This window comes from Toxotes jaculatrix, chromosome 19 (assembly GCF_017976425.1).
Source record: "Toxotes jaculatrix isolate fToxJac2 chromosome 19, fToxJac2.pri, whole genome shotgun sequence".
NCBI lineage: Eukaryota > Metazoa > Chordata > Actinopteri > Toxotidae > Toxotes > Toxotes jaculatrix.
This window is the reverse complement of record NC_054412.1, coordinates 14,525,802-14,539,495: the sequence shown is the minus strand read 5'-3', so window position 1 is coordinate 14,539,495 and position 13,694 is coordinate 14,525,802. Positions and strand designations below refer to the sequence as shown.

Genomic DNA, 13,694 nt, shown 5'->3' with positions numbered 1-13,694 from the left:
TATGCTGACAAGAGCTTGTGCAACTTATTCATTCATGCTGATGTATTTCCATCCTATTGATCCCTGGTAAATTAAAGCAATGTTTCATGCAGCGTACAATGCATGAACTCATTTAGTAAAGAAAGTCTTTCCCGATTGGGTTCGGATCAGGGTAGTCTACCAGATGAAGAGAAAAATAAAAGTGAGAAGAAAAATGAGAAAAGGGATGAAAAAAAAGTCAGGAAATGAGTGATTCAACCTGAAGTGACACCACAGATCTGCCTCTCACTTTGACACCATTCCACTGGTGTTGCAGGAAAGCATGCTGTTAATGTGAAGACATAATTGCTTCGCTAATGGTGACAGGGTGATGAGATTTGCCTGCTTCAGATAACGACAGCTGAATTGTTTTTAGTGCATGCTAGCAACTAATGTGGTTAATGAGCTCTTGAAACGTGGGGGGACATGATTTTGTAGACCTTCTGGTTCATTCATTTGGGGGATCAATATAACAGTTACCTGAAGTGGTGTTTGTGTGTTCATATATTTATACGTGTGTGTGTTTCCTTGTGTGTTGGATGCAGCCGGCCAGCTCGCAGGAAACTCTTCAGTTGAGATGTACAAGCAGGTTCTCCTGTCAGGGTGCCGCTGCATTGAACTGGACTGCTGGAAGGGGCGCACCACAGAAGAAGAGCCCGTCATCACTCACGGCTTCACCATGACAACTGAAATCTCCTTCAAGGTAACACAAGGAGAGCAGAGTGATAGCGGTGTAGGCAAGGGATTGGGTGGGGGAGTGGGGAGCAGAGGAGGAGGTAGAGGAGGCTGAAACATTCTTCTGTGAAGATACATTTTAATGTCTTTTTCTACAGACCCAGAGAGGGGAATTTTGGGTAAACAGAGCTCTCGGATGTAATCCACATTCTGAGCACATGATCCACTCATTGTCTCAAACACTGATTGGTCTATGAGTTGGGTCAACACTCACATCTGTTGTGTTTTTGTTACTTAGTCACTTGTGTGTTGGCAGCCACCTATGTGAACATCTTCACACATGCAAGTTTGCATTTTTACCAAAAGGCAAAAACTTGTTTGTGGCTAAATACAGAAAGCGTTTCCTGCATTTCCTGTGGCTGCTTCACAATAAAAGCCCCATGTTTCAGCAGTGGAACATTTTTAATGTGAAGCAGCAGCAGTGGGAAATATTGAGTTTGTAGTGACTTGACTCAGATCTGACACAGTGTAAATAGAATGAACAGTAAACAGATAGGCTATCAGTGAGATAAAATTGGTTTGGATTTCCAGTGAATCCCTCATCCCTCATGCTTAAGTAGGCAATCAGGAATGGCAGACTCTGCCAGTACCAACAAAAACTGCAGCATAATGGCTGAATGTAAATACAGTAAACGTTGACCATAAATAGAGTAAAAAAATGGAGTTTGATTTCATTTTGATTCTAACTAATATTATTTTATAAAGCATGGAATGAAATACACAAACAAAGAAGCATACAGGCACAGAGTTGGACACATAAGATAAAAGTGAGTATAGAGGAAAGCACAGTGGGCGAAGAAGTGGGGAAAACAAAAAGTGGGGCATGCGTGCAGCAGATAGCAAACTGTAAGGGACAGGAGATGCACTGAATGGCCCTAAAGAGAAGCACTGAGGGGCGTGTAATTGAGGTCTCTGAAGATGAGAAGACAAAAAGAAAAAAAATGCTTTTATAGCAGAAGGAGGGTGTGAAAATCTCAGGGCAGAGGGGATGTCAGGCGAAAAAGAAGAAAGAGGTGGGTGGATTGATTGAAAGAGGGAATTTAGACCTAATGAGTGTAACAGAAGAAGTAGAAGAAGCTTAATGGAATTAGACTGAGAGTGAAATACGGAGTTGTGTATTAGAATTGTGAAAGACAGAGGAGAAGAAGAAAGCTACAGATGGAGAGGGTTGAGCCACAGACGAAGATTTTTATTGGCGGAGATGGAGCAATGGAGATGGAAATGAAAGCACTAACTGAACTGACACCGTTGTTAATGATGGTGTAATTGACTTAGAAAATCAGTGGCTTGGAAATCTGATATCAGACTTTGAACCACCTCATGGCTCCGCTCTCATTTCTGTGGTCATATCCATGCTGAAATCTGTGGGGACGTGAATGAGTGAGGAAGCAGTAGTTTGCGATATACGTTGCAGGATTTTTTTAACATTATCATCCATAAAATATACCAACATGTTGACACCCTGCACGATTACAATACAGTGTTACAAAAGAAATCCCCTGCTCTGATTCTACACTGATACATGCCTTTGATACACAGAGCCACAAAGATAATTCTTCCAGCTCTGGTATCCACAATAGACCATAATGCCTTGCAGCCAGGAGACATGTTGGATTTGGAATGAATCTTCCTATCTTATCATTGTTGCTTTCTCCTATAGTTATTGGCTTCACCAGGTTTGGGCATGTTCCCTTGGGGCAGCTCTCAGGCATTCTGGGAAATACAGGGAATCATAAAATTGTAAACGGAGATTATTCTGACTGGTGTATGAGCTGAGGAGTATTTTGAAATGAAAAGCTGTGACTCTACAGTATATTACCGCATTAACCATCAATGGCATTTGTTGTTTTTAATGTGTATTACATTACTCAAATAATAATTCAACATTAAAATAACATTCTGCCTTAAGGCTGTGCGTTCAACATAATTTATAGATATATTATCAATTATTTTTTCCTGTTTATGTTTTTAGGAGGTGATCGAGGCCATCGCAGAGTGTGCCTTCAAGACCTCGCCCTTCCCTGTCATCCTGTCTTTTGAGAACCACGTGGACTCGTAAGTCAGAAGATTATTTCATGTCAGAGGTGTAAAGGCTTCACTACGACTGTTGACCTTCCTGATGAGTGTTTCCTATCAATAGTTTAACATCAATAAGCCCAATCAGCCATTTAGTTTGAGCCATTTTAGCTTGAACATCAGTTTTAGGGAGAAGGTTCTCATTGGTTGATTTGACTTTTAATGGCTTTTATTAGAGAAATCATAATGATGTGTGTGTGTGTGTGTGTGTGTGTGTGTGTGTGTGTGTGTGTGTGTGTGTGTGTGTGTGTGTGTGTGTGTGTGTGTGCGTGTGTGTGTGTGTATGTTTGTGTGTGATGACTCCCAGACCAAAGCAGCAGGCTAAGATGGCAGAGTACTGCCGGTCAATATTTGGAGACGCACTACTGACAGAACCTCTGGAGAAATATCCTGTGAGTACATAAGATGCTCATACAAACAAGACACACACACATGCATGTGCACACATACACATTCGTGATACACACACACACACGCGTGTATGACATGGCTAGCAGCGAGGGATTCATCAGATATTATCACACAGATGAGTGCACCAAAGACGTGTCCTTGAACATTGCTGCCCAACATGCTACCCACATGCACATTTACATTCAGGAGAGAAAAAAAGTCATGAATTACTGCACACACACGTATGATTCATTCAATCACACACACATTACTATTCCTCTGTGTTAATATATCTTTTTTTCTTCTCTCTGTCTTTCTCACATCCAGCAACATATCGACATGCCCTCTAGCACCTGGCAAAATGTGTTGTCACTGTTTTTCCTCTTTCTGTCACTCCAGGCACACTCCTAAATGGCCTCCTAGACTTAACTCTGTCTCTCTCTCTCTCTCTCTCTCTCTCTCTCTCCGGTTTTCAGTCTCATTTTCAATCACAGACGCATACATACCTGTGGCTATTTATGTGCCACGGAAGCCAACTTTTAATGATTCATCCCACAATTCTTTTTATTTTACCTCGCCGTTATCATGGGGGAGACTGCAAATGACAGCCGTGTAAGATTAAATGGAAGTGTTTTACGCTGTAATCTAAACGTGGCTTTTCTTGGCAGCCCTTTATCTGTCTCTCCTCTGTTGCCATGGCTACCAGTCAAAAGCTTGCTTTGTCCCTTTGTGGCCAAACTCTTTTTTTTTTTTCCCAAAGGCGTCTTTGTGTGTAATGACGCAGGCACTTACGTGAGGCAAATGGAGACACTTGTCGCTCAAACTCTCTCACAGACACTCAAACACCTCTCATGGTGTCTGCTGCATTTACAATCCTGCACACGTATGTGCATCTCTTAAACATACCACTTACTCCTCTACTGCTATTCACCAGGGATGCCTTGTCCCTGGTGGTATAACACTAAAGAGCATCTGAAGTTCTCAGCAGTCAGATGCAGCATTATCTCACGCACACAGGGAGCTCCTCCAGCACCGCTGCCTGCCAAAGACACAGCCCGCTGAGAATTACAGCCTTCTGACTGGATTTGACATTGAAGTATTATCAGGGAGAAGCCTTTCGAATGGAGTGGCAGAGGGAAGGAGAAGGAGAGAGATACAAGGAGACAGACACCAAGGGAGAAGTTAGAGAGAGAGACAGAAAGAGAAAGTGCTGTTGAGGAATCAGATTTCTACCACTGAGCATGTAATAACTGGCAAAGGTGAGTGCAATGACAACCACTCCCCTCTGGCAGTGAGACAGCCGTGTATATAGCGTATCGAATGGGATATCAGCTCCGTTAATCCATAGGGTCAGGGGCAGAAAGGGTAATATAGCTAGATTGGTTCCAGCTGAGCCTAGGGTGAGAATAAAGAGGATTACAGTTTTTGTAGAAACTCGAGCACCTACTGTATCTCCACTCCACAAAACTGTCATTTGCTGTGAAAAAGGAGAGACTGGTGACAGTGTTTTGTTTTTTTTGTTTTTTCAATTAAGCTGAGATCAGTCTTCTCCCAAAAAAATGAGCTGAAATTACTTAAAAATTGGATTTGCCATGAACATGTTTTCTTGTTTGTTGTATGGCTCTCATCACTGCATTCATTATGCTGATGAAGGCTGTGTTGCCAAAACATTTTCATTATAACTCCCGACAAAATGTGAAATATGTTGAGGAAATAAAGCTATTTTTTTGCAGGTTGTTCAGTCTTGTTGCAGCTGATATTTAAGCTGTGAACAAACCGTGTTTGGCAACGTGAAATGTACTCACGCTGGTGAAAGGCGAGCTGGATAGCTGGAAGAATAATGTGGACAGAGTAGCAAGCGTAAGCTGTTGGACATTGCATAGGAGGCTAATAGCAACGACCACACGTTGAAGATCATGTCTTTTTCTCAAACACTTTAATTGCTATTACCCTCAGTCACTGCCTTTGTATGTAATCAAACCATTCAGCATCCCTCCCTACTCTGCTACTTGTATTATTTCAGCATGCACTTGTACAAACAAGTATATAAACAGACAATACTGCCTGAAGTAAAGGTCTACCCCTCCTTTTCTAAAATGGGTTTGACACTAAAGATTCTTGCAATTTTACAAGTTGAAGTTCAGTTATCTGAATCTCTCTCAGCTGGCCTCAGACAGCAAGAGGCTGCGCTGCACAGACACCTGAAACACGTAGTGGAATTTAGAAGCAGTGTTCAAATTCTTTACTTACTGTTAAGGAAAAGTGGCAGTACCTCAGTGTATAAATACTCCTTTACAAATTAAAGCATCCTGCATCAAAAACTGATAAATGTATGAGAAGTATTAATTTTGCAGAAAATTGCCTCCATGTGAAAATAACTGTGTATGTTATTGTTTCATTATCACTGATCTGTTAATGTGTAAGCAGCATTTTACTGTTGTAGCTGGAACTAGTTTTAGCGACTGAACAGCCTGTTAGTTTCATATCACTGCACCAAGCTAATATTAAGTTGATTATTGTAAAATCCCGATTCAATCTAACTAATAACCAAAGCTGTAAAATAAATGTAGTTTACTAAACATTACTTTCTACTAACATTTCCCTCTGAAGTATAATGGAATAGAATTATGATGTAGCACATGGAAATACTTAAGTTAAATACATGTACCTAGAAATTGTACTGTACTTGAGTAGTTTTTAGTTACATTTCAGTATTAGTCAGACATCAGGTCCTGAAAGTAAATATAAGTATATACTCCAGGAAACTAGTGCAAGTGTGAGTGAATATTTAAGCAATTAAAATGTTTTCTGCCTCAACTACGTCTATCGATTCCCTCGTTTCACTCCCTCGTTACAGTGGGGCAAATAAAAGGTTTAGGGGATTTGGGGAGAACTGAATCCATGCTAGTAAACTGTGGTTTACTCAGACAGGTTTAGCTCTGTGCATTTGAGCTGAGTCAAGATTACATTCCACATCCAGTGCTGAACTGGTTCTGTGTAAGTGGAACTGTTTGAGTGAAGCCAAGGCAAACAGGACGTCTAATCTTTATTTTATCACTTCCCAACAACAACTGTTGAAAGGTGCAAATGGACGTGCGGGGCAGCTGAGGAAGCAAACCAAGACAGAAAGTCTTAGTTTGCTTTTGATGTACCAATCACTGTTTTCTTGCACATGAAAGAGGTCAAGTGAAAGTAAGAAACATTTGAAGTTTGCTTATGTTTATTGCTTGTGTGTTTATTCAACACTGCTAACTTTCTCGATAATGCATTATTAATATCCCTAAACACTGTGATCTAAAAGCAGTGTACCCCATAAATAAATCAGATATCTGCCTACTTCTAGCCAGCTCCCTTGAGAGAGTGTGTGTTTGTGTTAATGCTCAGTTTCCCCCCCGGAAGCTGCTTTTAGTGTTGGAAGTGTAAACTTTGGAGTTGTTACATCAACAGACTTTGTAATGCTCCACGCTGATCCTCGCGGTCACTAACAAGCTCTACTCAGCGCTATCTTCCATAGTGAATTTTGAGCAGAACAAGATTTGTTTTTCTAAAACTGCCATGAATTTACATGTTAAATGACTCACTCCAGTAAACAACTTTTTTCCCTGTAATTAGCTAATTTGTCTCCAAACTGTGGTAAAATATGGCTGTAATGGAGCAGTCTCTAGGCATATAGCAACATTTTGAAACCGTAATCCACAGCCCTGCATCCTTCAGCAATCAGACAATAAGATATTACATTCTTACACTGAAAAGCTTTCATTAACTTCTTGTGTGCCTGTCTCTTTATTTATTTACTTAACCTCCCTTTCTCCATCTCTCTCTACACCCTGTCCAGCTGGAGTCCAGTGTGCCACTGCCCAGCCCAATGGAGCTGATGGGGAAAATCTTGGTGAAGAACAAGAAGAAACACCACAAGACAGACGGGAGCACCAAGAAAAAACTGTCGGAGCAGGTTTCTAACACCTACAGCGATTCTTCCAGTGTGTGCGAGCCCTCTTCCCCTAGCGCAGGTACAGCACTCCCTTTAAACACACAAGAACATACCTACTAACAGAGCCATCAAGCCACACTGGGACAGCTGAGTTATGATGCTTCAGAAGTTAAACGTAGCCTAACCGCCTGGGTCCATCTGCGCTATGGACCGACACCTCTGTGCTGTCCAGAAACTGAGTCACTGGAGCGAAACAGCGCTATTGTTTATCATTTATCATTTTCATGGCCCTCTACATCAGCTGAAGGTATTATTGGCTGTTGCATACACTCGCTGTCAGGCATATACACTGCTAGTCACTGGGGCGTCTTAAACACTGGCCAGTGGTGGCCTTTAATGTGCCAGCGTGTGTTCATGCAGCTGTGTGTACATTATAGATAACTGTGGTGAACATTATATCTCAATTCATGGATATTTATATTTTCACAGCTTTTCTCTAGTTTGAGTTTTCCCTAATCATTCATATGTGCACGGGGGCTGTCTGCTTTTCTCATGTGTCATTTATATGTGTGTGTGTATGTGCACATAGATGCTTCAGTGTTTTCTCTTTTTCTTTTACTCCCCTTTTTACTTGTGTGTTCAGTACATTGTTCAGCTGTGAACTATAACAGACCTTGCAATCCATCACCTTCAGGTTTCTTTGATTGCTGAGCTGTGAGCTGCATTCGTACACTGACCCACACTGCCCCCTGGTGTAAGAAAATAAGCAACACAAGTGATTGAGTGTCATGAGGGTAACTGGTGTGCACGGGGAATTTGAGCTGGTTCATCTGCTCTGACACATTATGAGACAATCAGAGATCATGGCAAAGGGTGGAGGTTTGATTTCAGATTCTCAGAGATGGGAAGGGAACTGTGAGTCTGTGATTCTTCGAACAGACTCACAACTATTTATTTACATGCTGTTACATTAACATAATAAAATTGATCTTCCACAAGACAAAAATGTGGCCTAAACTTCTGTATTATTAACGCAGTAAGAAGAAAAGTTATGTTAATTTTAACAGATGAAGAGCTTAGACAATGCTGTATTTACATCTCAAACCACAAATGGAGGAAATGCTATCCAATAGTAGCATCTTTTAATTAGAATATAATCACATGTTGTCACCCCATAAAAGGTGTAAGGAAAGTGAGTAGTTTTTGGAGTCCTGAGTAGTGTCTGCAGAGCCTCCCTGTGTACAAGTCCAACTAATCAGAAGTTTTGGGCAGCCCATATGTGACCAAAGCTAAGAAAGTACAAACTTCATTGGTGAGTCATACGTCGACAGTGAGAGGACATTAATTAGAGAGATTTTATATCAAACTTTGAATATCAAACTGAAATTACACCCTTAGATGAGTGTGGCTGAAGCAGCACCAAGATTTATATTGTCATTGATTGTCAAATATTACCTGGTTATGACAATGGTTTGCTCAACACTACATTATCTACAGTTTAAATTAAGCTTCATGTTCGTGTTTATACAGTAGTTTGACCTTGTATTATTGTAGGATGGGTGTGCTGTTGTTGATGAGCTTGTTTTTTTTTTTTCGCACAGGTTCAACCAAAGAGGAGATGGCAGATTCCTCACAGCCCTCTGAGGGTGCTGAGCTCAGCCTGAGGCCACAGGGCAGAAAGTCTATCGGTGAGTCATACATAGTGCATGACCTCAGACTCGGAGGGAAATCTTTAGCAGAGCTCTCATTAGGCTGGCGCAGGAGCTATAGGTCAGTTCGACCATTATGATGTTAGAATTAATTTCCTCAGTCAGTGTGACCTCAGATTCAGTGGGAAATCTTTAGCAGATCTCTCATTATGTGGGCGCAGAGGCTGTGTCAGCTCCACCAAAACAATATTGAAATTAATTTCCTCAGATCATGAGCTGTCCGCGTTCAGCTTGTCAGTGTAAGCCTTGTTTGTGTCGCTGCTTTAAATGTAATTGAGGCAACAGGTCTGATATTTTGCATGTGAATTTGTAGAAATATAAATGTTTCCACACATTAAACTTTGCTTCATTTAACTGTATTTATTGTAATGTTCTGTGATCAAATCTGTGACACGTGTTTCAGGTGAGGTGGAGGCGGAAAGCGAAGATGAAGATGATGATGATGATGACTGTAAAAAGGGCTCAATGGATGAGGTGTGCATCTCTTGCAAATGACACTCAGCAGTCAGCTCATGTGTGCATGTCATGTGTAAAGGCTGCCTTCTAGTGTACATATTTGATAGTGCATTTTATTCCGAGTGATGGGCCTTCACAGCTCTGCTTCTTGTTTTCAACGTTCATAACAGACCTTCTGTTGAGGCATTGTGCTGATTTTGTGTGTGTGTGTGTGTGTGTGTGTCTTTTCATGTACAGGGTACAGCTGGCAGTGAGGCATTTGCCACAGAGGAAATGTCCAACCTGGTCATCTACATCCAACCAGTAAAGTTCAACAGCTTCGAGGCTTCCAAAAGTATGTAAAAGCAACAAACACTTAAAATGAACAACATACATTAATATTGATTTAGCAGGTATCGAAAAACGAGCAAGATTATATGTGTTTCCTGAACACTGTTCTCACAATGTCTCAAAGTATGAGTATGTTTTCTTTTGGGAGAAAGATTTAGGCATCGATGTTTTCAATCTGTTGAGTGACATAACTCTGTGCAATACATCACCATCTCTGCCCGTAGAGATCAATCGCAGCTACCAGATGTCATCCTTCGTAGAGACCAAAGCTTTGGAGCAACTGACCAAATCTCCTGTTGAGTTTGTGGAGTATCCTTCTCAGTTTTATTAACACTCTGCACTGCCTAATACAACTCACACAATAATAATTTAGGTTTTTGTATGTTTAGTCTCACTATTCTTTGCAGTAAACCGTAGAAGAAATGGTGATAGCTGCAGTAGTACCCTTTGCATTTTCTGATGCAGCCTCATCCTTAACACAGCTCTGTTCAGATACAACAAGCTGCAGCTGAGCAGGATCTACCCTAAAGGCACTCGAGTGGATTCATCCAACTACAACCCTCAGCTCTTCTGGAACGCTGGCTGTCAGCTGGTGGCTCTCAATTTCCAAACCATCGGTGAGGAAAGAAAAATGTTCTTTTTCCATATTGTGTAAATCCTTTATGTTATCGACCCATGCAAACAACCAGTGATCATTCTGTCTTCACTCTTCACAGATTTGTCCATGCAGCTGAATCTGGGCATGTATGAGTACAATGGGAAATGTGGATACAGACTGAAACCAGAGTTTATGAGACGGCCTGACAAACACTTTGACCCTTTCACTGAGAGCACGGTGGATGGGATAGTAGCCAACACACTGTCAGTCAAGGTGGGTGTTGGTTTGTGTTGTTCTTTTTGTGTTTGTGCAGCTCTGTGTGTGTGTATGTGTGTTTCAGTCATTTTTTTTTCTCTCTCTCTCTTGCCCTCTTGATTTATTTCCTTCTCCTTCCTTCCAGATCATCTCAGGCCAGTTCCTGTCAGATAAGAAAGTAGGCACTTACGTGGAGATCGACATGTTCGGCTTACCAGTGGACACCAAGAGGAAAGCTTTCAGGACCAAGACGTCTCAGGGCAATGCCATCAACCCTGTCTGGGAGGAGGAGGCCATTGTCTTCAAGAAGGTGAGACATAAATGTACAGAAGAATACAAATACAAAGATTGAAACTGAGACTATTTCAATAAAGATTTTTATGAATTTAATGTCATTTTGATCAGCTTGAAGCTAACTCAGGTACTAATGCAAAACCTATGCATATGGATATATGCATATATGCAGGAATGTGAATATATTTGTACAAGAGAACAGCAAAGATGTTTAAAATTATACAATATTTTCTGGTGAAATTAAAGTAAAAGTTGCTTAGTGCAGCTTGTTTTCACAGTCTCAGAGGAGTGAGTGATATGGGTGTATTTTATACATTTCCTCAGGTCGTCCTGCCCACACTTGCTTCATTAAGGATAGCTGTGTTTGAAGAGGGGGGGAAGTTCATCGGCCATCGTATCATTCCTGTATCAGCCATCCGTCCAGGTGACTTTTGTTTTGATGCTCCCTCCATCTTTATCTACCATCATTCTAAAAATGATTTTGAAAATACAAAGCAAATACGGAGATGCAAGGGTATATTAGAATTTAAACCTGTAAAATATATATTTAAGAGTGTGAAGACATGATAAGAGGAAAGAACTAGAAATAGCATCAAAATAAATACAGTATATGTAAAGTTAGTGTGAATTATTGACCAGAAGATGACGTGTTTACATAAGTTGTTGTTGTTCCCTGAAATGTGTTCAACCATTTGTATGCATTTGCTGCCAAATAGGTTCATCTTCTGAACTGTTGTTTGTGTACTGACAGACATTTATCTCACTCAAACCCTGCAGGCTATCACTACATCAGCCTAAGGAATGAGAAGAACCAGTCCCTGACGCTGCCTTCTCTGTTTGTGTATGTAGAAGTAAAGGACTATGTCCCAGACACGTTTGCAGGTAAGTCAGGTGAACATACTTAAAACAAAAAGTCAAATGTTTTGCACAGGAAACACCGCAGGTTCAAAGTCACAGTCTGTGAGTGTTCAGGCTGCTCTGTTTTCTTCCTGCTCCTCAGATGTCATTGAAGCCTTGTCCAATCCCATCCGCTATGTCAACCTGATGGAGCAGAGAGCCAATCAGCTGGCTGCTCTCACTTTGGAGGAAGGAGGAGAGGAGGAGGGCGACAAAGAGGTGTGTGTTTATACTACTTGCTTCATCACAAGTGTTTGTGTTTATGTATGGAAAGCTTTGTGCTTCTGAACAGTTGCTGACTGAGATGAGCGGTCCCTTGGCCAGCTGGCTGCTCCTGTCAGTGTGACGAACTAACTGGTTTAGAAATTCAAGACATATGGTGGAATGAGAATGGGGAGATGAGGGGGGAAGTAGAGTTTCCTTTCTTCAGAAAGCCTCAGTATGAGGAGGTTTTTTTTTTAATAACACCACAAAGTACCTTAAAACCCACAGCCATCTACCAGCACCATCGCATAAGAGGATGGATTATGAACCACAGCATGTTTTCAGCACAGATCCCCATAGATATTATCAACACGCTTTGTTTGGGCCATTATTTCTTTTCCAGTCCCTCCATGATAAACTGTGCTGCAGCCACAGCTGTAGCATTATTGTTGCTGTATTTCATCAAGTCTCTTCCAGCATCCACCTGCAGGCTCTGATACGAGGCTTCTTTTAGGGGGAGGTCTGCTTTGTGTCTGTACTTTCATTTTTATGCTTAAAGGTATATGCTGTTATCATTATTGATTTGAGGTTCCCAAACCAAACAAGACTAGTGTCCAACAACTGACTCTCTTTAATATAGTATGGCAGATGTGCCAAAAGATGCAAATGACAAGTCCCCTCTTGAGTTCTGTAGTTTTAAGACTATTTTGATTCTCTGCTGTCCAGAGACAACAAGCGGAAGCTCAACAACGTATCTACAATAACAGTTTATGAACTGGCTAATGAATGTAAAAGCAGTTTGCTTAGAGCAACAAATGGTTAACATCCTCTACATGTCTACAGAACTTCCTTTGGCAGTGGCAATGGATAACAAAAGTTATCACCAAACTCTTTAGCATCTTTCAGTTCATCGTGCAGCTTTACTGTTTTGGTTCAATCTCATCGCTCTGATCAACCTTGTTCCTAGATTCAACAACAGCAGTTTTCAGCGACAAGTTTGATAATCCAACTGTACCTGCACATCACCAAAAATAAGACAAAATTAGTGACTGTCTGGTAAATATATTGGAGCATGTAGCAGCTAATGAGCCAGATATATCCCTCAGGAGCTGAAGGAAACCAAAACAGAAATAAAAGAAGATTGGACTTAAATTTGCCACCTGGCCAGAAACACAGCTCCAAATGAATGTTAATCTTGCTTCATTAGCGATGGATGTGGCAACAGCTTGCTAACACATTGGCTGTATCAACTTTATAAAATGGTGACACATCAGCGCTGTGGTTACATCTTGCTGTGCTGCCCCCAAGTCATCAAAAAATGTCAGTTTAGGTCTGAGTCTCACAGAAACTACTTTTCACTACTTACTAACTACTGGACTGATGTGATGTGATTCACAGTACACTGGAAATATGCCAACTAGATGAATCTAAACTAGAATTGGCAGTGACCTTTAACTTTAGTACAGGCTTCAGCTTGAACATAACCTAAATGCCATGCAGCTCAGAGAGTTTTGACAAATCATGGCTGCTTTAGAAAATGTGACCTTCTGCTTTGTTCCAAGTGACAACCAAGGAAAGATTGCACTACAAACATCTCACGCTAATGGGCCATCAGCACTACGGTAACAGCAGGAGAAAGGATTTTTCTGAATTTGTTAACTTGTAAATGGCACATTAAAGGGGTAAAGTTGCAAGAGTGATGGAGAGTACAAGTAGCCAAGGAGTAATGTAGGTGCTGTGCAACAGGGAACAGCCAAAGGGATGATATCTGAGGAGAGAAGTGCACAATTTCTGAGACTGA

At 41.1% G+C, this 13,694-nt stretch overlaps 1 protein-coding gene across 4 annotated transcripts in view; it reads left to right on the top strand.

Moving 5' to 3' along the window:
- LOC121199354 (1-phosphatidylinositol 4,5-bisphosphate phosphodiesterase beta-1) overlaps positions 1-13,694 on the top strand; it is a 104,990-nt gene that overhangs the window by 72,549 nt on the left and 18,747 nt on the right. For all 4 annotated transcript variants that reach the window (XR_005896442.1, XR_005896443.1, XM_041063952.1 and 1 more), the window contains exons 11-24: positions 564-721; positions 2,726-2,808; positions 3,137-3,221; positions 7,055-7,229; positions 8,752-8,838; positions 9,263-9,333; positions 9,553-9,649; positions 9,870-9,954; positions 10,138-10,262; positions 10,362-10,516; positions 10,644-10,808; positions 11,117-11,216; positions 11,570-11,674; positions 11,793-11,908. Coding sequence is in view for 2 of the 4 variants with exons in the window: in XM_041063952.1 (XP_040919886.1) it covers positions 564-721; positions 2,726-2,808; positions 3,137-3,221; positions 7,055-7,229; positions 8,752-8,838; positions 9,263-9,333; positions 9,553-9,649; positions 9,870-9,954; positions 10,138-10,262; positions 10,362-10,516; positions 10,644-10,808; positions 11,117-11,216; positions 11,570-11,674; positions 11,793-11,908 (1,607 nt within the window). In the remaining 2 variants the exon portion in view is untranslated. The remainder of the gene's footprint in view (positions 1-563; positions 722-2,725; positions 2,809-3,136; positions 3,222-7,054; positions 7,230-8,751; positions 8,839-9,262; positions 9,334-9,552; positions 9,650-9,869; positions 9,955-10,137; positions 10,263-10,361; positions 10,517-10,643; positions 10,809-11,116; positions 11,217-11,569; positions 11,675-11,792; positions 11,909-13,694) is intronic.